At 44.0% G+C, this 27,019-nt stretch overlaps 1 protein-coding gene across 1 annotated transcript in view; it reads left to right on the plus strand.

Moving 5' to 3' along the window:
- Positions 1-15,612: 15,612 nt before the first annotated feature.
- Positions 15,613-27,019, plus strand: part of LOC128700943 (uncharacterized) — a 122,001-nt gene continuing 110,594 nt past the window's right edge. Inside the window, exon 1 of the mRNA XM_070080173.1 lies at positions 15,613-15,639. Coding sequence (XP_069936274.1) covers positions 15,619-15,639 — 21 coding nt within the window. The 5' untranslated portion in view covers positions 15,613-15,618. The remainder of the gene's footprint in view (positions 15,640-27,019) is intronic.

A 27,019-nucleotide genomic window follows, 5' to 3' on the forward strand; every position in this document is an offset into this window, starting at 1 on the left:
TTGATGTAGCAAACCCTCTCGACGTTGCCATTGAACTTGGCACACATCTGGTCCGTATTTCCCGAGGGCTCCATCTATGCCCCTCGTTTCTTTCCTCAAAGTCTGCCAGAGAGTTAGTACCCTTGGACTTTTATTCTCTCAGAGAAGAACAGTATAATGTGCCTTTTACACTTCAAGAACTAGAGGCAACACTCTCAGCTTGCCGATCATTGGCAGCTGGGCCTGACGACATTCATATTCGTATGTTACAACATTTACATCGGTCAGCCCTTGTAGTCCTCTTACACCTCTTCAATCTTATTTGGGCACAAGGAGTTCTTCTTCCCCAGCTGTGGAAATCTGTCATTGTTCTCCCTTTCCGCAAACCGGGTACTACAGGACATGATGCCTCCCACTATCGTCCCATCGCTCTTACTAGTGCAGTTTGCAAAGTGATGGAACATCTCGTAAATCGACGTTTAATGTGGTATTTAGAGACACACAACAGTCTCTCTGCTAGTCAATATGGCTTTTGTAAGGGTCGTTCTACCATAGACCCCTTACTACGCTTGGACACGAATGTTCGTAATGCCTTTGCAAATAATCACTCGGTTATTGCCATATTTTTTGACCTTGAGAAGGCATATGACACAACTTGGAGGTATAATATTTTGGCCCAGGCCCATTCCTTAGGCCTCCGAGGCAATCTACCATCCTTCCTTAAGAACTTTTTAACTGACAGACATTTCCGTGTTCGAGTCAATAATGTTCTTTCCCCGGACTTCGTCCAAGCTGAAGGTGTCCCACAGGGATGTGTTCTAAGCACAACACTTTTTCTCCTTGCTATAAATGATTTGGCCTCTGTTCTTCCACCCAATATTTGGTCATCACTCTGTTGATGACTTTGCTATTGCTTGTGCAGGCGCTGACTGTCATCTTATTGCAGTTTCTCCAGCATGCGGTCGACTGTGTTTCCACTTGGGCCACCACGCATGGGTTTAAATTTTCAAGTACCAAAACTCACCAAATTACTTTCACTAAACGCTCTGTTATCTGCGATCATCCTTTGTATCTCTATGGCTCCCGTATCCCCGAACGTGATAGTCAGGTTTCTAGGCCTTCTCTTTGACCGTAGGTTATCCTGGAAACCTCACATTACCTCTCTGAAGGCAACTTGTCACAGCCGGCTAAACCTTCTTAACACCCTTGCTCATCTTTCCTGGGGAGCTGATCGTCGAACTCTGCTTCGCCTACATTCAGCCCTTGTTTTATCGAAACTCGATTATGGTGACCAGATTTATTCCGCGGCCTCTCCTGCTACTCTCGCTAGCCTTAACTCTATCCATCACCAAGGATTACGTTTGTGCCTTGGTGCTTTTCGCTCTTCCCCTGTTGAGAGCCTTTATGCAGAAGCGAATGTTCCATCCTTGTCTGATCGCTGTGATGCCCATTGCCTTCGCTACTATGTACGCTCTCACGATCTCCACAATCCTTCCATTTATAGAATGGTCACCGATATTAGTAGACATTCTTTATTCGTTCGCCGCCCCTGTTTGCTCTGTCCCTTTTCTCTTCGCCTACATTCACTCTTGTCTTCCCTTCAGTTACCACCTTTATATGTTCATGTAGCATCTCACTTTTCCCTACCCCCCTGGGAAGTTCCAGCTGTTCGGGTCTGTTCTTTCTCACTCCCTTGCTCGAAAGCTCAACTGTCTACGGCGGCTTCCCTCTCTCTTTTTCTTGATCACTTCCACTCCCATTCTCATGCCACCGCTGTGTACACAGATGGCTCTAAGTCTTCAGATGGCATTGGATTCGCAGCAGTGTTTCCGGACAGCGTCGTGCGGGGGCATTTACTATCTTCGGCTAGCATTTTTACTGCTGAACTGTATGTTATTCTTGCAGCACTTATTCATATCGCATCTATGCCTGTCATCATTTGTGGTTGTCTCATACTTCCTTAGTGCTCTACAGGTTATATGAAAATTTGATACATCTCGCCCCCTAGTTCTCCGTATCCAACTTTGGCTACGCCGTATCTCTACCAAGCATAAAGATATTATTTTTTGTTGGGTCCCTGGTCATGTCGACGTACAGGGCAATGAACAGGCAGACACTGCTGCGTGGTCAGCAGTATATGACCTACCAATTTCCTATAGAGGTGTTCCATTTCTGGACTATTTTGCTACAATAGCTGCCCACCTTCGCGCCTGTTGGCAACAACATTGGTCAACTCTGCTTGGTAACAAACTTCATTCTATTAAACCGTGCATAGGTTACTGGCCGTCTTCTTGTCATCAGTGCCGTGGTTGGGAGACCACTCTCTCCCGTCTTCGCATTGGCCACACTCGTCTTACTCACGGGTATCTCATGGAGAGGCATCTTGTACCTCTCTGTGAGCAGTGTCAAGTTCCAGTATCGATTAGCCACATTCTGTTAGACTGCCCTCTCTATCAACGAGCATGCAGAATTTACCTCCAACGCCGTCTTCGTTCTACTACTCTCTCTTTACCTTCCCTTCTTGCTGATGGACCCTCCTTTAATCCTGACTCTCTCATTGACTTCTTGACAACGACTGATTTACTCCACAAGCTCTGATGATACCTTACGCACTCCCCTCAGCCCTTTCTAGCTCAGTCTCTTGCTGCCCTTTACCATTTCACCATCCACTGCTCAGCTGTTATCCATAACCTATTACTCATCCACCTCCCTTTTGCCACCTGATGCCCTCGCTTCCTTCCTGCCCTGCAGCACTGTATAGCCCTTGTGGCTTAGCGCTTCTTTTTGATTATAATAATTTTGAAAAAAATATGGATGGATTAATGAAAATGTGTATATTAACGTAATATACAACATTTAATGAGACTTGGTGATGATGATGATTATTATTATTTATTATTATTATTATCATAATTTCTAATATGGCGTCACTTGTGCAAGTCTTGTGCTACCACATCTCATATTTGTTTATTTATTCTTCTGTGGGGTGTATTTATCATATTTGTTATGCATCGTGTTTATAATTTTGAAAAAATGTCAGATGGATTAATGAAAATGTGTATATTAACGTAATATACGACATTTAAATGAGACTTTGATTATTATCATTACTAATATGACCTCTCGAGACGTAAGACACTGATTTTAATGTGTACCTGCACGCCAGCACAGTATGCAAGTTTATTTAGGTATACGTACACATAAGTATAATTATCAGAGTACAGTGGTCCCTCAAGTTTTGGCAGCCTCGACTTTCGTGAAATTCGACCTCGGCGAGTTTTTTTGGAAAAATTTGGCCTCGAGTTTCGTGAAAAGGCTCGTGTTTCAGCGACCATCCAGTACCCGTCCGCCCGTCACCGCGCACACAAAGCCAGTCTCCCATGCCATTCATGCTCAGTGTGCCATTGTTTACCAACACGTGACCATCACCCTGCGGGTTCATACGTAATAATCCGTTGTTTTTTGTGATTACAACTGCTAAATAAGTCGCCACAAGCCCAAGGAAAGCTAGTGCAAGCCCTTTGGTAAAGAAAATGAGGAACACTATTAAATTCATGAAGGAAATCATTGAAAACTGAGAGTGGAGTGCGTGTTACAGAGCTTGCCAGGATGTATGGCAAGCCCCACTCAACCATCACTTCGATCGTGGCGAAAGGAAAGGAAATAGTGTGCTGTTGTTGCAAAAGTGGTGGATATGCTGACAAAAAGGAGATCACAAATCCTCGAAGAAGTGGAAAGGTTATTGTTGGTGTGGATTACCGAAAAACAGTTAGCAGGAGATAGTGTTAAGCAGTCGATAATATGTAAAAAGGCAAGGCAGTTGCATGACGATCTCATAAAGAACATACCTGCAACAAGTGGTGATGCTTGTGATTTTAAGGCCAGCAAAGGTTGGTTTGAGAGATTTAAGAAGCGTAGTGGCATTTACAGTGTGATGAGGCATGGTGAGGCTGCCAGTTCTGACAAAAAAGCAGCTGAGAAGTTTGTACAGGAGTTTAAGGAGTGCGTAGACACTGGAGTATTCAAACCCCAGCAAGTGTTTGTGACGAAACAGGCCTCTTCTGGAAGAAAATGCCAAAGAGGACCTACATCACGCAGGAGGAAGTGGCACTCCCAGGAGACAAGCCTATGAAAGACAGGCTTACTCTAATGTTATGTAGTAATGCTAGTGAGGATTTTAAAGTGAAGCCTTTACTAGTGTATCACTCTGAAAATCCCAGTGTGTTCAAGAAATTAGTGTCGCCAAGAGTAATTTGTGTGTGATGTGGAAGGCTAACAGTAAGGCATGGGTCACAAGGGGAATTTTCCTAGATGGTTTAATGAAGTGTTTGGCCCCAGTGTGAAGAAATACCTCCTGGAAAAGAAATTGCCACTCAAGTGCCTCCTGGTAATGGACAATGCTCCTGCTCATCCTCCATACTTGGAGAAGCAAATAGTGGAGGAGTTTAGTTTCATCACAGTGAAGTTCTTGCCCCCTAATACAACTCCTCTCCTCCAGCCCATGGACCAGCAGGTCATTTCAAACTTCAGAAAACTCGACACCAAAGCAGTGTTTCAAAAGTGCTTTGAAGTGACCTCAGACACTGAATTGACCCTAAGAGAGTTCTGGAAAGATCACTTTAATATCCTCCATTGCATAAACCTTATAGGCAAGTCTTGGGAGGGAGTGACTTCCAGGACTTTGAACTCTGCTTGGAGAAATTTGTGGCCAGATTGTGTACAAGAGAGGGATTTTGAAGGGTTTGTGGCTGACCCTAAGGAACCTATGCCAGTTGTGGAAACTACTGTGGCATTGGGGATGTCCCTGGGGTTGGAGGTGAGTGGTGAGGATGTGGAAGTGTTGGTGGAGGACCACAGGGAAGAGCTAACCACTGAAGAGCTGCAAGAGCTTCATCTGCAACAGCAACAGATCACAGCTCAGGAAACTGCTGCAGAGGAGGAAGAGAGATGGAGGAAGGTGCATTCTTCAAAGATTAAGGACATTTGTGGAAAGTGGACTGAAGTGCCAACATTTATGGATGAACTTCACCCTAACAAAGCTGTTGCAGGCCGTATTGGCAACATGTACAATGACAGTGTTGTCCCACTTCAGGGAAATCTTAGAAACGCCAGAAACAGACCTCGCTGGACAGATATTTTGTGCGACTGGGGTCCAGTGACTCTCGAGCTGGTCCCAGTGGCATTAAAAGAAGGCCTCTTCAAGGGGGGCTCCTTGGCGTGGTGAAGAGGCTCTTGGTCTGAGGAATTAGACCTGTCGGTCTACTTCCTCAGACCGAACCTAATTACCCCCCAATCCCCCGTTCCCTATCCCATCCTCCCCTTTTTCCCTTCCTCCTCCTCCTCCCCCCCCCACCCCTCCCTTTTGCCCTTCCTTTTAGGCCTTTGGTTTTTTCTTTTTCCCCCCCCACAGGCACGCTAGCTCCTAGGTAGGGGAAAGGGTACCGGGGTCCATCCCATTCCGTTGAGGTTCTTGGCGGTGGTGTAGTTTGCCGTGGAATCTGGATTGCCTGGGGATGTCCTGATCCCTCTCTGGTATCCCGGAGGGTGGCTTTGGGTGTCTCTCGGGCGACGGGTGTATCTCTGGAAGCCATCTTTCGGATTCCGGGGGTGGTGGCCGAAGGAGGTATGCTTTGTGGCGGATTTCCGGCCACCCTCTCTTTTGTCCACCAAGGTAGCTCGGCAGATGTGAGGTTGCTATCCCAGATTGCCGGTTTACTGGCATAATGGGTAGGGTATGGCACGGATTCCATGCTGCATCTGCGCTACTTGTGCTGAGGTCCTCTTGGGCGCAGAGGGAGATTTCTGGCCCTTTCATTCCTCCTAGGAACTATCCCTCCCCGGTCCCCCCTTTTTTTATTGTTTTTTATTTTTATTTTATTTTCTTTCTTTTTTTCTTAAAAACAAAAAGAAAGAAGTAACCTAACCATGGCAGCCCTAGTCCATGAACCTGCTTCCCCCGGGCCCCTTCTTGATACCGCACCCCGTTCTGACCCTGCCTCGTCTTTGGACCACTCTTCGGACACTCCTCATGCCTCTGTACCTCTTGCCAGTGCTGTTTCCTCACCCGCTTCAGGTACTGAGGCCTCGACTGACTCCTTCGATTTATCTGACCTTCGCTCTCCTCTGACTATGCTTCCGGCCTCTCTCTCTACGGTGCGGCAATTTTCGAATCGCCGGCCCGTTCCACGTCGGACCAACTCTGGTCCCACGCCTAAACGACAATGACAGTTACCTGCTGATGATACTTCTCCACCTTCTCGTTCTTCTCAGAAAAGATCGACACGTCCTTCACTACCTTTCCACGCTCCGTTTCAGACTGCACAATGGACTAAATTCTTCACTTTACGACCGACTTCCTCTACTGCCTATCTTTCTGACCACAGTATTGGCAAGGCACTCCTACGCCATGTTGGTAAAGATATTTCTTTTCATGCTCTTAAGAGCGGTACGCGCATCATCACCGTACAGAATGCTACCCAGGCTCATGAGCTTTCTCGTCTTTCCCATATCGATACTGTTCCTGTAACTATTGAAAAGCATCATTCCCTCAATTCTTGTAGTGGTACCATCATTCTGCCCTATACCATAGTTCAACAAAATTTCCAGACATGTGGCACTGACATTCTTGAACAGCTGGAACTCCAAGATCTCCCAATCCTCAAGGTAGACACTTACGTTCTTCCTGCCCGCGGGCAGAGACGATACCCTAGTTTTGGCTCGTTTAACTTTTGACAGCCGTGAACTCCCATCCTCAGTTTATGTAGCAGGACATCAGTTACAAGTTCGAAAGGTGATCCCTACACTGCAACAGTGTAGAAATTGCTGGCGATTTGGCCATCCAGCAAAATATTGCAGATCTATCGCCGAATGCCCAGTCTGTGGTGCCGATGACCATTCTAATACGTCTTGCAATCGACCTCCCTCTTGCCTTAATTGTCATGAGGCTCGCCCTTTGTACTCTCGCCGTTGTCAAGTCTACTTAAACGAGTGGGAAATCCGTTACCTCAATTAGGCAGAAGGTCTCCCTTATGCCATGGCAGTTTCTCTTCTCTGCCTCCAAGGGAGACTACCTCGTGTTTCTTATTCCCATGTTTCAAAACGTCCCCCCACTTCTGGTATCCCATCTTCTGCACCCACCTCTGTGGTTACCTCTCCCATAGTCACTCCTGTAACTAATTCTTTTGCTGTCCTCGGCTCAGACGTCCCTACTTCAATGTCTCAGTCTGATCTTGCTTCTTCGTGTTCTCTCTCACAAGCCTCAATAGCGACGAGATCTCGTATGACACCTCCTCCCAATCGTCCCTCTACTTCTCAAAAGTCAAAAAAAGGTCCGTTAACACCTCCTACCCATCTTCCACCTCCTCATTTTTCCTTCCCTGTCTCTGTACCTGGTTCTCCCCCTCTCACTAGCTCTGTTACAAGTGTAGAGGTTCACCCTCCTCCTCGTACTGTACCTTCCTACCCTGTTCCCTCCCAAGTTTCTTCCTCTTTGGCCACCTCCCAGGTTTCTGCCTCTTCTGTCCCCTTCCACGCTTCTCCAGTTCCCTCCACCCTTCTGTCCCCCCCTACCTTGGTACAGTCCATTACAGTTCCAATCTTTACTCATCCTCCCCCTACCATTTCCAATATTGTCTCCCATACGACGTCTCTGAATTCTGAAACACTTGAAGCAATCTCTGAATATATTGCAGAGACCAAACCATCAATGGACACTGATCCACCCTCCACTCCTTCTCTCTCCTCTGCTCCATCTGCGCAACTCCTTTCTTCACAGCGCACCGTTCCTTCGCTGCTTGAACGTTTTCCACTGCCTCCGCATGTGGACTTTTCTAACCCCTCTAGTCCATACGAACCCTTACCTGCAGATTTCAGATATCTTTATCATTGCCAATCATGGCCTATTTACAGTGGAATATACACGGCCTCAGGGGTAATCGGGGTGAGCTTCAGATGTTACTCTCCCAGTTTTTCCCTGTTGGTGTTTGCTTACAGGAACCAAAATTACACTCTGCTGTTATCTCTCCCATCTCAGGCTATAATTTATTGTATTCTTCAGATCCTTTTCCTGATGGGACCTTTAATGAAAGTGCCCTTCTTCTACACACTGATATTCCATACCATCAGCTATTTTTTCGTACTTTGCTGCATTACAAAGCAGCCCGTATCCACTTGCATAGGTGGTATACGCTCTGTTCTTTGTCTCTCTCCTTCTCGGGCATTATCTATTCCGGATATTGCCTTTCTTGTTTCGTCATTACCACCACCACCGATTCTGTTACTTTGTGATTTTAATGCCCACCATTTCCTCTGGGGGGGGGTCTCACTGTGATTCCCGTGGCATTCAGTTAGAGGCTTTTCTTGCCACCCACCCCCTCCATGTTCTAAATACAGGTACTCACACCCATTTTGATCCTCGGACTCACACTCTCTCTTGCATCGATCTCTCAGTCTGCTCTTCCTCCACCGCATTAGACTTCACTTGGTCTGTTCTTCCGGACTTGCATGACAGCGATCATTTCCCAATCATTCTTACTTCCCCTTCATATTCACCACCTCTTCGCATCCCACGCTGGCAATTTGATCAGGCAAATTGGAACCTATACTCACACCTAACTGTTTTTAGAGAGGTTCCTTCTTCGTCCTCCATCGATGAGCTTTTACACCTCTTCTCGTCCTCCATTTTAACCGCAGCTTCTCATTCTATACCCCAAACTTCGGGCAGGCATTCTCAGAAATGCGTGCCTTGGTGGTCTCCTGCTTGTGCTCGTGCAGTACATTTGAAACGCGCTGCATGGGGCAGGTACCGGTACAATAGAACCACAGAGACTTCTTGAATTTAAGCAGAAGCGTGCGATCGCTCGCCATGTCATCCGTGACGCTAAACGCACTTGCTGGCGAGATTGTCTCCACCATCACCTCTGCTTCCTCTATGAGTGCAGTCTGGAAAAAAGTACGAAAACTGAGTGGTAAATATTCTCCTGACCTGGCTCGTGTTCTACGGGTTGCCGGTGTTGATATAGCAAACCCACTAGATGTTGCCAATGAAATTGGCAATCATCTGGTCCGTATTTCTCAGGGACTCCATCTATGCCCCTCATTTCTTTCCTCAAAGTCTGCCAGAGAGTTAGCACCCTTGGACTTTTCTTCTCTCAGAGAAGAACAGTATAATGTGCCTTTTACACTTCAAGAACTGGAGGCAACACTCTCAGCTTGCTGATCATCGGCAGCTGGGCCCGACAACATTCATATTCGTATGATACAACATTTACATCAGTCAGCCCTTGCAGTCCTTTTACGCCTTTACAATCTTATTTGGTCACAAGGAGTTCTTCCACAGCTGTGGAAATCCGCCTTTGTTCTCCCTTTCTGCAAACCAGGCACTACGGGACATGAAACCTCCCACTATCGTCCCATTGCTCTTCCCAGTGCAGTTTGCAAAGTGATGGAACGCCTAGTAAATAGACGTTTAGTGTGGTATTTAGAGACGCACAACAGTCTCTCCACTCATCAATATGGCTTTCGTAAGGGACGTTCTACCATAGACCCCTTACTACGCTTGGATACGTATGTTCGTAATGCCTTTGCAAATAACCACTCAGTTATTGCCAAATTTTTGGACCTTGAGAAGGTATATGACACAACTTGGAGGTATAATATTTTAGCCCAAGCCCACTCCTTAGGCCTTCGAGGCAATCTACCATCCTTCCTTAAAAACTTTTTAACTGACAGGTATTTCCGTGTTCAGGTTAATAATGTGCTCTCACCGGACTTTATCCAAGCTGAAGGTGTCCCCCAGGGATGTGTTCTGAGCACAACTTTTTCTCCTTGCTATTAATGATTTGGCCTCTAGTCTTCCATCAAATATTTGGTCATCACTCTATGTTGATGACTTCGCTATTGCCTGTGCAGGCGCTGACTGTCACCTTATTACAGTTTCTCTCCAGCATGCAGTCGACCGTGTTTCCAATTGGGCCACCACACGTAGGTTTAAATTTTCCAGCACTAAAACCCACCAAATTACTTTCACTAGACGCTCTGTCATCTCCGATCATCCTTTGTACCTCTATGGCTCCTGTATCCCTGAATGTGATAGTCAAGTTTCTGGGCCTCCTCTTTGATCGTAGGTTATCCTGGAAACCTCACATTACCTCTCTGAAGGCAACTTGCCACAGCCGGCTGAACCTTCTTAAAACCCTTGCTCATCTTTCATGGGGAGCTGATCGTTGAACCCTCCTTCGCCTACATTCCACCCTTATCTTATCGAAACTTGATTATGGTGACCAGATCTATTCAGCGGCATCTCCTGCTACTCTCTCTAGCCTTAACCCCATTCATCACCAAGGATTACGTTTATGCCTTGGTGCTTTTCGCTCTTCCCATGTCGAGAGCCTCTATGCAGAAGCGAACTTTCCATCCTTATCCGATCGCTGTGATGCCCATTGTTTTCGCTACTATGTACGCTCTCATGATCTCCGCAATCCTTCCATTTATAGAATGGTCACTGATATTAGTAGACATTCTTTATTTGTTCGCCACCCCTGTTTACTCCGTCCCTTCTCTCTTTGCCTTCATTCGCTCTTGTCTTCTCTTCAATTACCACCTTTCTATGTACATGTAGCATCTCACTTTTCCCTACCCCCCTGGGAAGTTCCAGCTGTTCGAGTCTGTTCTTTCTCTCTCCCTTGCTCGAAAGCCCAACTGTCTGCGGGCGCTTCCCGCTCTCTTCTTCTTGACCACTTTCACTCTCATTCTCATGCCATTGCTGTGTACACAGATGGCTCCAAGTCTTCTGACGGCATAGGATTCGCAGCAGCGTTTCCGGACAACGTCGTACAAGGGCATTTACTATCTTCGGCTAGTATTTTTACTGCTGAATTGTATGCCATCCTTACAGCACTTATCCGTATAGCATCCATGCCTGTGTCACCATTTGTGGTTGTCTCAGACTCCCTTAGTGCTTTACAGGCTATACAGAAATTTGATACACCTCACCCCTTAGTCCTCCGTATCCAACTTTGGCTACGCCACATCTTTACCAAGCATAAAGATATTGTTTTTTGTTGGGTCCCTGGTCATGTTGACGTACAGGGCAATGAACAGGCAGACACTGCTGCGCGGTCAGCAGTACATGACCTACCGGTTTCATGTAGAGGTATTCCATTTACGGACTATTTTGCTGCAATATCTTCCCAACTTCACACCCGTTGGCAACAACGTTGGTCTACTATGCTCGGCAACAAACTTCAATCTATTAAACCGAATATAGGTTACTGGCCATCTTCTTATCACCAGTGTCGAGGTTGGGAGACTACTCTCTCCCGTCTTTGCATTGGCCATACTCGTCTTGCTCATGGATATCTCATGGAGAGGCGCCCTGCTCCTCTCTGTGAGAATTGCCAAGTTCCATTATCAGTCAGCCACATTCTGTTGGACTGCCCACTTTATCAACGAGCACGCAGAATTTTCCTCCGTCGTCATCTTCGCTCTGCTGCTCTCTCTTTACCTTCCCTTCTCGCTGATGGACCCACCTTTCATCCGGACACTCTCATTGACTTTTTGACAACAACTGACTGACTTCACAAATTCTGATACCTTCAGCCCTTTCTACTTCAATCTCTTGCTACCCTCTACCCCCGTACTATCCCCTGCCCCGCTGTTTTCCGTAACCTACTGATCATCCCTCCTCCCTTCTACCATCCAATACCCTCGCTTCCTTCCCTACCCTGCAGCGCTGTATAGCCCTTGTGGCTTAGCGCTTCTTTTTTATTATAATAATAATTAAAAGAAGGGAAGTAACCCCAGACATGGACTTCATACCTGAAGTCCTAATGGAAGGAGATTCTCCTTCCAAAAAATGGTGTACACCGTCGTCCTATCCCCTCCTCCCATCTTCCATCCACGCAGAAGTCTTCAGTAAAGGTAAGTGTAATGTTATTTTTTGAAATGCATGTACTTCATTTCTGATTGCTTTCATTATGTAACTCTTTATTTAATTTGGAAAAAAAAAAATTATTATAATATTTTTGGGCGTCTGGAAGGGATTAATTTTATTTCCATTATTTCTTATGGGGAAAATGATTGTTTCGTGAATTTCAACCTTCGGCGGGCTCTCTGGAATGGATTAATCATGAAACTTGGGGGTCCACTGTATATATAAAATATGAAATAACTTTTAAAAACACTTTGAATTTTTGGAGATTCCAGACATAATGGAGTCTTAGTGCTTACGGATCTCGCAGAGAATGTAAACAAACCAGGTTGGGCACGGTGACCGTATTAGAAAGTCAGGTGGGGGAGCCGTATAGAGAGTTTTGGTCATAATTTGAAATGACCGTATTAGCAGAATGCCGTAAAGCGGGGCCCTACTGTATATCATTCTTTTCCATTTTTTTTTCTCAGTTTTTATGGTAGGATTGTTTTCTAGAAGATCTTTTGATTTGATAGCCAATTATTGTTTAGACAGAAATATTGTGTAGAAAATTATCAACCATATTGTCAGAAACACATGTACACATTTATAGGTGATATTGTACACCTGACTGAATCACATTCTATTATCTACAACTATATACAAGGTATTTACATATCCCAGTTATGTTTCTAGAACTCCAGAATTGTATTATACTCCTTGAAGCATGGATTCATCAAGTACCACCCCACATTGCTGACACATGAATCGTGTGTCCATCTACTTTTGGGGTCACCTTGAGGTGTTAGCACACACAACACTTTTTCTGAGAATACTTCTTTTTTTGGGGTAGACAGTACTGGTATCAGGTAGTGACAGCAAGGATTTGGTCTGACACTTTCCCCACTGGTTGTGATTGGGGGACAGGTCGCTGTTGAGGAGCAGGTACAGGTGTGGTACTATACTTTATTTGCTTTTTGACATTCAGGGTGAATGCTGCATAACGAGTGGCTTAGCACTTCTTTTTGATAATAATGGGCTGCATGACGAAGTCGTGTTCCAGTCTTTATTTCATACATATTGAAGGCATTGAGCATTGCAGTGTCTACAAGGTGGAAAAAGATTATCATGTACCACTTGCGACTCCTACGCAGTCAATGAGCCCTGTTGTCATGTCACACTAGTCGCATATTGTTTGTAAAGTTGATGGTTAAAATCAGTGTTATGTCCCATTTGTCATGCCATGTCAGTGCCATGATGTCATTGGCATGAAATACTTTTACTGCACTTTCACCACTTCCTCCAGTGAACCTTGGCATATATCAGTATTGTTTACACGGAGAAAATCGGCAAGCATAGGGCTCGTATACCAGTTGTCTGTGAACCTATGGAATTTGTGCATGGGGGTCAACAATAAATCATCTCGGACCATTAATTACCCAACAAATGGCTGCAGTCAGAATGATTATAAATTCCCACTCCAGGCAGCTCACTCCACCAATATTCAAAACTCTCCATATAAAACATCCATACTTATTATTGTACCTGTTACATACATAGAACACTAAACTCGGATATAAACCCTCCCCTCAAACAGAACACATGACCATAACACAAGGCACAGATCACTCTTTGATGTTCCTCGTATCCATCTCGCTATGTAAAAACTCGGTTCACATAAAAGGCCCAAAAATCTGGAATTCAATACCTGTGAATATAAAAGAAATACTGTCTGTTTATCAATTCAAGACTCTTCTTAAAATCCACTTACTCAACCACAACTAAATAATTTCTGAATAAATGAATCTTTTAAATGTATAACCTGTGACCCTATCAAACTGTTTTTTTTTTTAATTAAATTACCTAATAGAATACTCCCTTCTCTTGAATACACAGTAACTCATCTAATGACCATATGACCTGTTTCTGCACTACAAATCATTGATTTTACTCGATCTGATTTGATTATATTATACACTGTTATGCTACAAATTTGTACAACTATAAAGGTTCTTATTTGAAATACTCATTTGTACTTCATGTTTTAATTTGTTTTCTGTAATTTTTACCACTGAATCATTGCTTAGTTAATCTTAAGTTAATTTTAAGCTGCCCATAATGCTCTGCATACAAGGGGCTTTTGACATGTATGCTGGATCACTATTTCTTTGTACAACTATGTATCATGTCGAAATAAAAAAAAATAAACACTGTTTGACCCTTTCCAAGGTATGGCTCCATCATCTTGCAAACGTCATCACTGGAAATGCCCAACATCCGCCTGTCATCATAAAGTGTGTTTCTCCCTGTGTAGGCAGTGACATTAAACACCGTGCCACTCACAGTCACACATAACTAACAGTTTTATGCCAAAGTGATTGTTTGCTCGGCATATATTGTTTGAATGACAGTCGTCCCTTGAACAGAATCAAGGACTCATTGACAACAACGTTCTTTAATGGATAAAAGTAGGCACTGAATTTTTGCTTCAGATACATACACACACCAGATTTTGTATAGAAGGTCATTTCTGATGGGCCTATTCCTGTCTGAGAAGTGCAACATTCATAGCAACTGAGTGAATCTGTTGAAGGGAAGCAGGTCATGGAAGACAGGAGTACTGATGTAGTCTGGATCAGTACTGTGTTGTCCATTATACAGCGGTAGTAATGCTTTGTCTGGGTGACAAGTTCATTATTGGCTTGTCAAAGTATAATTGGAAAAAGTCTAACTCTGTAGACTCATTCATGATGGGACATTCTGGAAGGATGTCACTTCCACTGCCATCAAAATTGAAAGGATGTGGCACGAATGTTGTACTTGTGTCCAGTTCCATTCGTGGTCAGATGGTGCAGGGTGGACCTGTGGCATGGAGCATGGGGGAGCAGGAGGAGGGACGGGAGTGGAGGCAGCACATGGTTGAAGGGGTGCCAGGCGGTCCTTTGTCTGCCCACCCACCATGCCATGTGGCCCAGGCACCATGCCACCCACAACGTCCTCTTCCTCCATCCCCTCGTATTCTCCTTCATTATCACTATCAGTGGCTGGGGTTTTCGATTGTGACTTCCCATGATCCTTGGGAACTGCATATAGCACACTGCTTGAATGTAGGTGATGCCTAAAAGTACACTTCAATGGGGAATTAACTCTCTTCACTAAAAATGACAGAAAATGATAATTTCCTCTTGCATAGTTGCCTCTGATTTGTAACACTGGGCACTCCAGAGGTGCTTGGCTGAGGGTCTGGTGTGGCCACACTGGTTACCCCAGAGGGGTTTGGCTGAGCATCTGGCATGGCCCCACTGGCCACCCTAGAGGTGATGGGCTGAGGGCCATCTGGGTTATGATCAATATTTTCACTAATTCCTTGATCATTAGTGGTCACATCGGTCTCAAATCCACTAAACTTGCATTCTATATCACTTTCCTCGAATAAGCATGTGTTAATATGACGAGGCGTGAGTGAATCACAAGGGTTTTTCATGATGTTGACCCAAGATGGAGCTGAAACTAACTGGTGCTACCATGCAGTACCGCGGGGTCCCTGATTTTTTCATATGGCACACACTGAGTGCGCAGACTCATTTTCTCATGTCTAGACCACTCGGGCCTATCGTGTGAAATTTAAAGGCGAGAAAAATAAAACGTTGATCTACGTTCGGATCGCTAGCAGTAACACCGTAAATCTGTTTAGACAGTACATTAATGATGGTAAGGACAATTAAAATACCATGCACAGCACATTAATGATGGTAAGGATTAATGACATTAAGGATGGTAGTAGGTTGGTAGACAGCAACCACCCAGGGAGGTACAACCATCCTACTGAATGAGTGTGAAACACAAGCCTGTAATTGTTTTGCATGATGGTAGGATTGATGGTGTCTTTGCATGTCTCATAAACATGCAAGGTTGCATGTTTATGGGTTTTCCTCTATTTTCTAACTAGTTCTTGTTTATTTCTGCTAATCTTCATGGAAAGTGGAACTGAATTCTTCCTCCATAAGCTATGCATGTCGTAGGAGGTGGCTAAATGCTGGGGGCAATGGGCTAGTAACCCCTTTTCCTGTATAAACTACTAAAAACAAAGAAAACAAAAGCTATATAAAATTGAGATGTTTGAATTTACATGTATGTAGTACAGATGATAAAGAAACAATTGTGAATATTATGAATGAAAAAAGTTGTATGTCCTGGCCCTAAATGAAACAAAGCTGAAGGGTGTAGGAGAGTTTCAGCAGGTAGAAATAAATTAGATTAAGTCAGGAGTATCTGAGAGAGTTAGAGCTACAAAGGGGATAGTAATAATGTTGAAGGATCAGTTATGGAGAGAGAAGAGGGAATATAAATGTATAAATCCAAGGATTATGTGGATTGAAATGAGGGTCAGATGTGAAAAGTGGGTCATAATAAGTGTGTATGCTCCTGGAGAAGAGAGGAGTGTAGAGGAGAGACAGAGATTTTAGGAGATATTGAGTGAGTGGGTAGAAACTTCTGATCTAAGTGAGAGAGTAATTGTGGTAGGGGACCTAAATGCTAAGGTAGTAGAAACGTTTAGAGTGGGTGTGGTAGATAAGATTTGGGGTGCCAGGTGTAAATGATAATGGGGAGCATTTGATTGAACTTTATATAGAAAGGGGTTTGCTTATAGGTAATGCATATTTTAAGAAAGAGGATAAATAAGTATACATGATATGATACAGGGTGTAATGACAGTAGTTTGTTAGAATACGTATTGGTAGATAAGAATGTTGGGTGGACTAAACGATGTACATGTTTATAGAGGGGCCACAGATATATCCGATTACTTTTTAGCTGTCGTTACAGTGAGAGTAAAAGGTAGATGGGATACAAGAAAAATGGAAGCAGCAAGTAAGAGAGGTGAAGGTTTATGAACTGAAGGAGGAGGCAGTTAGGGTAAGATACAAAAAACTGTTGTAGGACAGATGAGTTAGTATGAGTATAGGCAATGGGGTAGAAGATGTATGGGGTAAGTTTATGGTGTTAGCGTTCAGCAGAAGTTTGTGGTTACAGGAAAGTGAGTGCAGGAGGGAAGAAGAGCAGTTGGTGGAATGACGATTTAACCCTTTCAGGGTCTGTCCCGTAGATCTATGGCTTTACGTTCAGGGTCCAAACCGTAGATCTACGCCAAAATTCTAGCAGCGTCAAATTTACTGCCAGAAGGCTGGTAGGCCTAAATCTGAGAGAATGGGTCTGGGTGGTCAGTGTGCACACCATAGAAAAATCTGGACGCCCGCATGGCATTGTGGGAACGCCAGCACAGTAGCTTTGTTCATCGTGCCTGGCGGCAAGGAAGCTATCACTCCCCACTCACTCTATGGGTGAATTCTGACTCTCCTCTTCACAACTTACAGTTCTAAGACTGATGGAAGTGGAGCTGAAGACGAATTCTATGGTTTTGAACCATATGGTACCATTGTGCCATATGGTACAATGGTGCCATGTCATACAATGGTATCATATGGTACAATGGTGTCGTATGGTAGTGGTATATGGTACAGTGTACCATATAGCACATTGTACCATATGGTACATTATACCTGTACCATATGGTACCCTGTGCCATATGTTATCCTGCACTGCATGGTACCCTACACCATATAGTACATTGTACCATATGGTACCCTGTAACATATCATACCGTGTACCATATGGTCAATAGGTGTTGGTGGCATGAGACACCAGCCGAGACTGAGCGAGTGGCGACGCAAGCTAGCTACTGACTCCGCTGAGACGAAGTGCTTTGTCATCCACCTCAAGGAACACAAGTTCCTGTACACTTGTAAATATATAATAGAACATTACTAATATACAACATTTTTGCATATTTTTGTTGTAAACAACTATTGTAAACAAAATAATGATGAAATATTAGTGTTTGTGTTGAATACAACAGTACCATGTGGTACAATGAACCATATGGTATTGTACTGTATGGTACAATGTACTGTATGGTACCATTGCATCATATGGTACCATTACACGATATGGTACCATAAGGTGCCATTGCATCATATGGTACCATTGTACCAAATGGTACCATTGTACCAAATGGTACCATTGTACCAAATGGTACCATTGTACCAAATGGTACCATTGTACCAAATGGTACCACTGTACCAAATGGTACCACTGTACCAAATGGTACCACTGTACCAAATGGTACCACTGTACCAAATGGTACCATTGTACCAAATGGTACCATTGTACCATATTGTATCATATGGTACTATATGGTACCGTTGTATTCAACACAACCGCACTAATATTTTCATCATTTTGTTTACAATAAACTTGTAAACAAGTTTTGTAAGCAGTATAATGATAAATTAGTGCAGTTATTGTGTTGAATACAATGAGTGTACACTTATACATTATACTGGTCTCACAGGCCACAAACGTTACTAGAAAAAGAAAATTAGAAAAAAGAGAAAAAAAGTATAAACATAAACTAAAAAAAATGGGATTTTGCGGAAGTCACTGATGTTGCCGCCACCCGGTCATTTTGGGTCAACTTCCCGCCGCTGTATTTCGGTAAGTACTGATCAGAATTTTTTTTTCTTATTACCTTCACAAAAATATACTCTTTAATTCTGTAAGATTTTTTCCAAAAATTTCTTGGACACTTGGAGCACCACTTCAGATTTTGGCCTTGGACCCTGAAGGGTTTAAGAGAATATGAGAGAAAAAGTTTGCATATGAGAGATTTTTACAAAGTAGAAGTAATGCAAGGAGAGAGGAATATATGGAGAGAAGGGGAGGTTAAGAGAGTGTTAAAGCAATGTAATGAGAGAGTGGGTGAGATATTATAAAAAAAATTTTGTTGAAAATAAAAAGTTTTGGAGTGAGATTATTAAGTTCAGAAAACCTCGGGTACGAATGGATTTGTTAGTTAAAAATATTAGAGGAGAGTTATTAAACGGTGAGTTAGAGGTACCGGGAAGCTGGAGGGAATATTTTGAGGAACTGTTAAATGTTGATGAAGATAAGGAAGCTGTGATTTTGTGTATGGGGCAAGGAGGAATAACATCTTGTAGGAGTGAGGAAGAGCCAGTTGCGAGTGTGGGGGACGTGCATAGGGCAGTGGGTAGAATGAAACGGGATAAAGCAGCTGGGATTGATGGGATAAAGATAGAAATGTGAAAAGCAGGTGAGGATATAATTTTAGTGGTTACTGTATGGAAGAGGGTAAGGTACCTAGGGATTGGCAGAGAGCATGCATAGTTCCTTTGCATAAAGGCAAAGGGGACAAAAGAGTGTGTAAAAATAGAGGAATAAGTCTGTTTAGTATACCTTGTAAAGTGTATGGTAGTTATTATTGAAAGAATGAAGAGTAAGACAGACATCAGGATAGCAGATGGACAAGGAGGATTTAGGAAGGGAAGGGAAGGGATGTGTAGGCCAAGTGTTTGCAGTGAAACACATAGGTGACAGTATTTAGATAAGGGTAAAGGTTTTTGTGGCATTTATGGACTTGGAAAATGTGTATGATAGGGTGGATAGGGGGCAGTGTGGCAGGGGCAGTGTGGCAGATGTTGGTGTATGGAATAGGAGGTAGGTTGATAGTAGTGAAGAGTTTTTGAGGATAGTGAGGCTCGGGTTAAAGTATGTAGGTGAGAGGGAGATTATTTCCAACTATAAATAGGCCATTAGGACTTTTTATTGAACTAAGAAAAGCTTTTGACGTAGTAGATCACAGCATCTTACTCCATAAGAACATAAAGAAGGAACACTGCAACAGGCCTACTGACCCATGCAGAGCAGGTCCATGTCTCCCCCCCCCGGATTAGCCCAATGACCCCCCCCCTGGATTAGCCCAATGACCCCCCCCCCACTGGATTAGCCCAGTGACTCCCCCCCCCACTGGATTAGCCCAATGACCCACCCAGTCTGGTCACCTCCACTCAAGGATGGAGCATGGCACCAGACCCAGCAGCACAAGCTAGTCAGGTCCAACTCGCACCCACCCACCCACACCTACTCGTGTATTTATCTATCCTATTTTTAAAACTACACAGTTTTAGCCTCTATAACTGTACTGGGGAGTTTGTTCCACTCATCCACAACCCTATTACCAAACCAGTGCTTTCCTATTTCTTTGCTGAATCTGAATTTTTCCAACTTGAAACCATTGCATCGAGTCCCGTCTTGGCTGGAAGTTTTCAGCACGCTATTTACATCACCTTTATTTATCCCTGTCTTCCATTTGTACACCTCATTCATATCCCCCCCTAATTCTATGCCTTTCGAGAGAGTGCAGATTCAGGGCCCTCAATCTATCCTCATAGGGAAGATTTCTGATACATGGGATCATCTTTGTCATCCTCCTCTGTACGTTTTCCAGAGCATTTATATCCATTCTGTAATACGGTGACCAGAACTGTGCAGCATAGTCTAAATGAGGCCATACCAAAGACATATAGAGTTGAAGAACAACCTGAGAACTTCTATTATTTATACTTCTAGATATGAAGCCAAGAATTCTGTTAGCTTTATTGCGAACACTAATGCACTGTTATCTTGGTTTTAGATTACTGCTAACCAGAACTCCTAAATCCTTTTTGCAATCGGTAGTATTAAGATCTACATTATTTAGTTTATATGTGTCATGGTTATTTAACTGTCCAACATTTAGAACTTTGCATTTGTCAATATTAAACTGCATCTGCCACTTCTCCGACCATTGCATCAGTCTATGCAAATCATCCTGGAGTGTTCTAGTGCCCTCGTTAGAATGAATTGACGGCCTATTTTGGTGTCATCAGCAAATCTGCTTATGTTGGTTTTTATTCCCTCGTCTATATCGTTTATGTAAATTGTGAACAATAACGGGGCCCAACACAGACCCCTGAGGAACACTGCTTGTGATGTGCCCCCATTCTGATTTCTCCCCATTTATGCAAACTCTCTGCTGCCTATTTGTCAGCCATGCCTCTACCCAGGAAAAAATTTCTCCTATTGTGTGTGCCTTAAGTTTCTTCAATAGCCTCTGATGTGGAACTCTATAGAAAGCCTTACTGAAGTCCATATACACAATATATTCATTACCATGATCTACCTCCTCAAACACCTTAGTGAAAAAAGTTAAATTTGTAAGACAGGAATGCCCCTTTGTAAAACCATGTTGAGATTCATTAATCAATCTGTGCCTATCAAGATGGCTACGAATTGCTTTGGCACTTACTGATTCCATAAATTTTCCCTCAATGGAGGTAAGGCTTATTGGTCTATAGTTCGAAGCCAAGGACCTGTCACCTGCCTTGTAAATAGGTATTACATTTTCCATTTTCCACTTATTAGGCACTATTCTTTTCTTAAAAACAAAAAGAAAGAAGTAACCTAACCATGGAGTCCCAAATCCATGACCCCGCTACCCCCAGGCCCCTTATTGTTACCGCACCCTGTTCTGACCTCGGCTCGTCTTTTGGCCACTCTTTGGACACTCCTAAGGCCCCTGTACCTCTCGCTTCAGGTACCGGGGCTTCCACTGACTCCTTCGATTTGTCTGACCTCCGCTCTCCTTTGACTATGCTTCCTTTGACTATGCTTCCCATAGTCACTCCTGTATCTAATTCTTTTGATGTCCTGGGCTCAGACATCCCTACTTCAACTCCTCAGTCTGGCCTCACTTCTTCGTGTTCTCCCTAACAAACCCCGGTATCGACAAGACCTCGTACGACACCTCCTCCTCCTCCCAATCGTCCTTCTACTTCTCAGAGGTCCAAAAAAATCTCCTTTAACCCCTCCTTCCCTTCATCCACCTCCACATTTTACCTTCCCAGTCTCTGTACCTGGGTCTTCTCCTTTCACTGGCTCTGTTACAAGTGTGTAGGTTCATCCTCCTCCTCGTACTGTGCCTTCCTCCCCTGTCCCCTCCCAAGTTTCTTCCTCTTCTGCCACCTCCCAGGTTTCTGCCTCTTCTGTCCCCTCCCACACTTCTCCAGTTTCCTCCACCCTTTTGCCCTCCCCTACCTTGGTACAGTCCATTACAGCTCTGATCTGTACTCAAACTACTACTCCTTCCATCTCCAATATTGTCTCCCATACGACGTCTCTGAACTTCGAAACACTTGAAGCGATCTCTGAATATATTGCAGAGACCAAACCATCAATGGACACTGATCCACCCTCTCTTCCTTCTCTTTCCTCTTCTCCATCTACGCAACTCCTTTCTTCACAACACACCGTTCCTTCGCTACTTGAACGTTTTCCTTTGCCACCCCTCTAGTCCATAGGTACCCTTACTTGCGGATTTCAGGTATCTTTATCGTTGCCAATCATGGCCTATTTACAGTGAAACATTCGCGGCCTCAGGGGTAATCGGCGTGAGCTTCAGATGTTGCTCTCCCAGTTTTTCCCTCTTGGTGTTTGCTTACAGGAACCAAAATTACACTCTGCCATTATCTATCACATCTCAGGCTATAATTTATTGTAGTCTTCAGATCCTTTTCCTGATGGGACCTTTAATGAAAGTGCCCTTCTTCTATGTGCTGATATTTTGTACCATCAGCTATTTGTTCGTACTTCGCTGCATTACACAGCAGCCCGTATCCACTTGCATAGGTGGTATACTCTGTTCTTTGTATATCTCCTTCTCGGGCATTATCTATCCCAGATATTGCCTTTCTTGTTTCGTCATTACCACCACCACTTCTGTTACTTGGCGATTTTAATGCCCATCATTTCCTCTGGGGGGGGGTCTCACTGTGATTCCCATGGCATTCAGTTGGAGGCTTTTCTTGCTACCCACCCCCTCCATGTTTTAAATACAGGTACTCGTACCCATTTTGATCCTCGGACTCATACACTCTCTTGCATTGATCTCTCAATCTGCTCTTCCTCCGCCGCATTAGACTTCACCCGGTCTGTTCTCCCGGATTTACGTGACAGAGATCATTTCCCAATCATTCTTTCTTCCCCTCTTTGTAACCCATGCTGGCAATTTGATCAGGCAAATTGGAACTTTTACTCACAACTAACTGTTTTTAGTGAGGTTCCTTCTTCGTCCTCCATTGATGAGCTTTTACACCTCTTCTCGTCCTTAGTTTTAACCGCAGCTTCTCATTCTATACCCCAAACTTTGGGCAGGCATTCTCAGAAATGCGTGCCTTGGTGGTCTCCTGCTTGTGCTCATGCAGTACGTTCGAAACGCGCTGCGTGGGGCAGGTACCGGTACAGTAGAACCACTGAGAGACTTCTTGATTTTAAGCAGAAGCGTGTGATCACTAGCCGTGTCATCCATGATGCTAAACGCACTTGTGGCAAGATTGTCTCCACCATCACCTCTGCTTCCTCTGAGTGCAGTCTAGAAAAAAGTACGAAAACTGAGTGATAAATATTCTCCTGACCCGGCTCCTGTTCTGCGGGTTGCTGGTATTGATATAGCAACCCTACTGGATGTTGCCAATGGAATTGGCAATCATCTGGTCCGTATTTTTCAGGGGCTCCATCTATGCCCCTCGTTTCTTTCCTCAAACTCTGCCAGAGAGCACCCTTGGACTTTTCTTCTCTCAGAGAAGAACAGTATAATGTGCCTTTTACACTTCAAGAACTGGAGGCAACACTGTCAGCTTGCCGATCATCGGCAGCTGGGCCAGATGACATTCATATTCGTATGCTACAACATATACATCAGTCAGCCCTTGCAGTCCTATTATGCCTTTTCAGTCTTATTTGGTCACAGGGAGTTCTTCCACAGCTGTGGAAATCTGCCACAAACTGGGTACCACAGGACATGAAGCCTCCCACTATCGTCCCATTGCTCTTACCAGTGCAGTTTGCAAAGTGATGGAACGCCTGGTAAATGGACGTTTAATGTAGTATTTAGAGAGAGACAACAGTCTCTCCACTCGTCAATATGGCTTTCGTAAGGGCCGTTCTACCATAGACCCCTTACTACACGTGGATACGTATGTTCGTAATGATTTTGCAAATAACCACTCAGTTATTGCCATATTTTTTGACCTTGAGAAGGCATATGACACAATTTGGAGGTATAATATTTTGGCCCAAGCCCACTCCTTGGGCCTCAGAGGCAATCTAGCATCCTTAAGAACTTTTTAACTGACAGACATTTCCGTGTTTGGGTTAATAATGTGCTCTCCCCGGATTCTGTCCAAGCTGAAGGTGTCCCCCAGGGATATGTTCTGAGCACAACACTTTTTCTCCTTGCTATAAATGATTTGGCCTCTAGTCTTCCATCCAATATTTGGTCATCACTATGTTGATGACTTCGCTATTGCATGTGTAGGCGCTGACTGTCACATCATTGCAGTTTCTCTCCAGCATGCATTTGACCGTGTTTTCAATTGGGCCACCACACATGGGTTTAAATTTTCCAGTACCAAAACTCGCCAATTATTTTCACTAGACGCTTTGTCATCTCCGATCATCCTTTGTACCGCTATGGCTCCCGTATCACTGAACATGATACAGGTTTCTGGGCCTCCTCTTTGACCGTAGGTTATCCTGGAAACCTCGCATTACCTCTCTGAAGGCAACTTGTTACAGCCGGCTGAACCTTCTTAAAACCTTGCTCATCTTTCATGGGGAGCTGATCGTCGAACTCTTTCGCCATCATTCCGCCCTCATTTTATCGAAACTTGATTATGGTGACCAGATCTATTCAGCGGTCTCTCCTGCTACTCTCTCTAGCCTTAACCCCATTCATCACCAAGGATTACGTTTATGCCTTGGTGCTTTTCGCTCTTCCCCTGTTGAGAGCCTCTATGCAGAAGCGAACGTTCCATCCTAATCCGATCGCCGTGATGCCCATTACCTTCACTACTATATACGCTCTCATGATCTCCACAATACTTCCATTTATAGAATGGTCACCGATATTAGTGTTTTTTTATTACCACACTCTCCGATTCCAACCGAGGCAGGGTGGCCCGAAAAAGATAAAATTTCACCATCATTCAATCCATCACTGTCTTGCCAGAAGGGTGCTTTACACTACAGTTTTTAAACTGCAACATTAACACCCCTCCTTCTAAGTGCAGACTCTGTACTTCCCATCTCCAGGACTCAAGTCCAGCCTGCCGGTTTCACAGAATCCCTTCATACACATTACTTTGCTCACACTCCAACAGCACATCAAGTATTAAAAACCATTTGTCTCCATTCACTCCTATCAAACACGCTCATGCATGCCTGCTGGAAGTCCAAGCCCCTCGCACACAAAACCTCCTTTACCCCCTCCCTCCAACCTTTCCTAGGCCGACCCCTACCCCACCTTCCTTCCACTACAGACTGATACTCTTGAAGTTATTCTGTTTCGCTCCATTCTCTCTACATGACCGAACTACCTCAACAACCCTTCCTCAGCCCTCTGGACAACAGTTTTGGTAATCCCGCACCTCCTCCTAACTTCCGAACTGCGAATACTCTGCATTATATTCACACCACACTTTTCCCTCAGACATGACACCTCCACTGCCTCCAGCCTTCTCCTCGCTGCAACATTCATCACTCATGCTTCACACCCATATAAGAGCATTGGTAAAACTATACTCTCATACATTTCCCTCTTTGCCTCCAAGGACAAAGTTCTTTGGCTCCACAGACTCCTAAGTGCACCGCTCACCCTTTTCCCCTCATCAATTCTATGATTCACCTCATCTTTCATAGACCCATCAGCTGACACATCCATTCCCAAATATCTGAATACATTCACATCCTCCATACTCTCTCCCTCCTATCTGATATCCAATCTTTCATCATCTAATCTTTTTGTTATCCTCATAACCTTACTCTTTCCTGTATTCACTTTTAATTTTCTTCTTTTACATACCCTTCCAAATTTATCCACCAACCTCTGCAACTTCTCTTCAGAATCTCCCAAGAGCACAGTGTCATCAGCAAAGAGTAACTGTGACAACTCCCACTTTGTGTGATTCTATATCTTTTAACTCCACGCCTCTTGCCAAGACCCTTGCAATTACTTCTCTTACAACCCCATCTACAAATATATTAAACAACCACGGTGACATCACACATCCTTGTCTAAGGCCTACTTTTACTGGGAAATAATCTCCCTCTTTCCTACATACTCTAACTTGAGCCTCACTATCCTCGTAAAAACTCTTCACTCATTTCAGTAACCTAGCTCCTACACCATACACCTACAACATCTGCCACATTTCCCCTCTATCCACCCTGTCATACGCCTTTTCCAAATCCATAAATGCCACAAAAACCTCTTCAGCCTTATCTAAATATTGTTCACTCGTACGTTTCACTGTAAACACCTGGTCCACACACCCCCTACCTTTCCTAAAGCCTCCTTGTTCATCTGCTATTCCATTCTCCGTCTTACTCTTAATTCTTTCAATAATAACTCTACCATACACTTTACCAGGTATACTCGACAGACTCATCCCCCTATAATTTTTGCACTCTTTTGTCCCCTTTGCCTTTATACAAAGGAACTATGCATGCTCTCTGCTAATCCCTAGGTACCTTACCCTCTTCCATACATTTATTAAATTGCACCAACCCCTCCCAAACTATATCCCCACCTCCTTTTAACATTTCTATCTTTATCCCATCAATCCCGGCTGTCTTACCCCCTTTCCTTTTACCTACTGCCTCACGAACTTCCCTCACACTCGCAACTGGCTCTTCCTCACTCCTACAAGATGTTATTCCTCCTTGCCCTATACACGAAATCACAGCTTCCCTATCTTCATCAACATTTAACAATTCCTCAAAATATTCCCTCCATCTTCCCAATACCTCTATCTCTCTATTTAATAACTCTCCTCTCCTATTTTTAACTGACAAATCCATTTGGTAGTATCCATTATAGGTAGTAGGTTGGTAGACAGCAACCACCCAGGGAAGTACTACCGTCCTGCCAGATGACTGTGAAACAGAAACCTGAAACTGTTTTGCATGATGGTAGGATTGCTGGTTTCTTTTTCTGTCTCATAAACACGCTAGATAACAGGGATATCTTGCTACTCCTACTTACACTTTGGTCACACTTCACAGACACGCACATGCGCATATATATATATACACGTACATACATCTAGGTTTTTCCCCTTTTTCTAAATAGCTCTTGTTCTTCTTTATTTCTTCTATTGTCCATGGGGAAGTGGAAAA

This window comes from Cherax quadricarinatus, unplaced genomic scaffold (genome assembly GCF_038502225.1).
Source record: "Cherax quadricarinatus isolate ZL_2023a unplaced genomic scaffold, ASM3850222v1 Contig194, whole genome shotgun sequence".
NCBI classification, from domain to species: Eukaryota; Metazoa; Arthropoda; class Malacostraca; order Decapoda; family Parastacidae; genus Cherax; species Cherax quadricarinatus.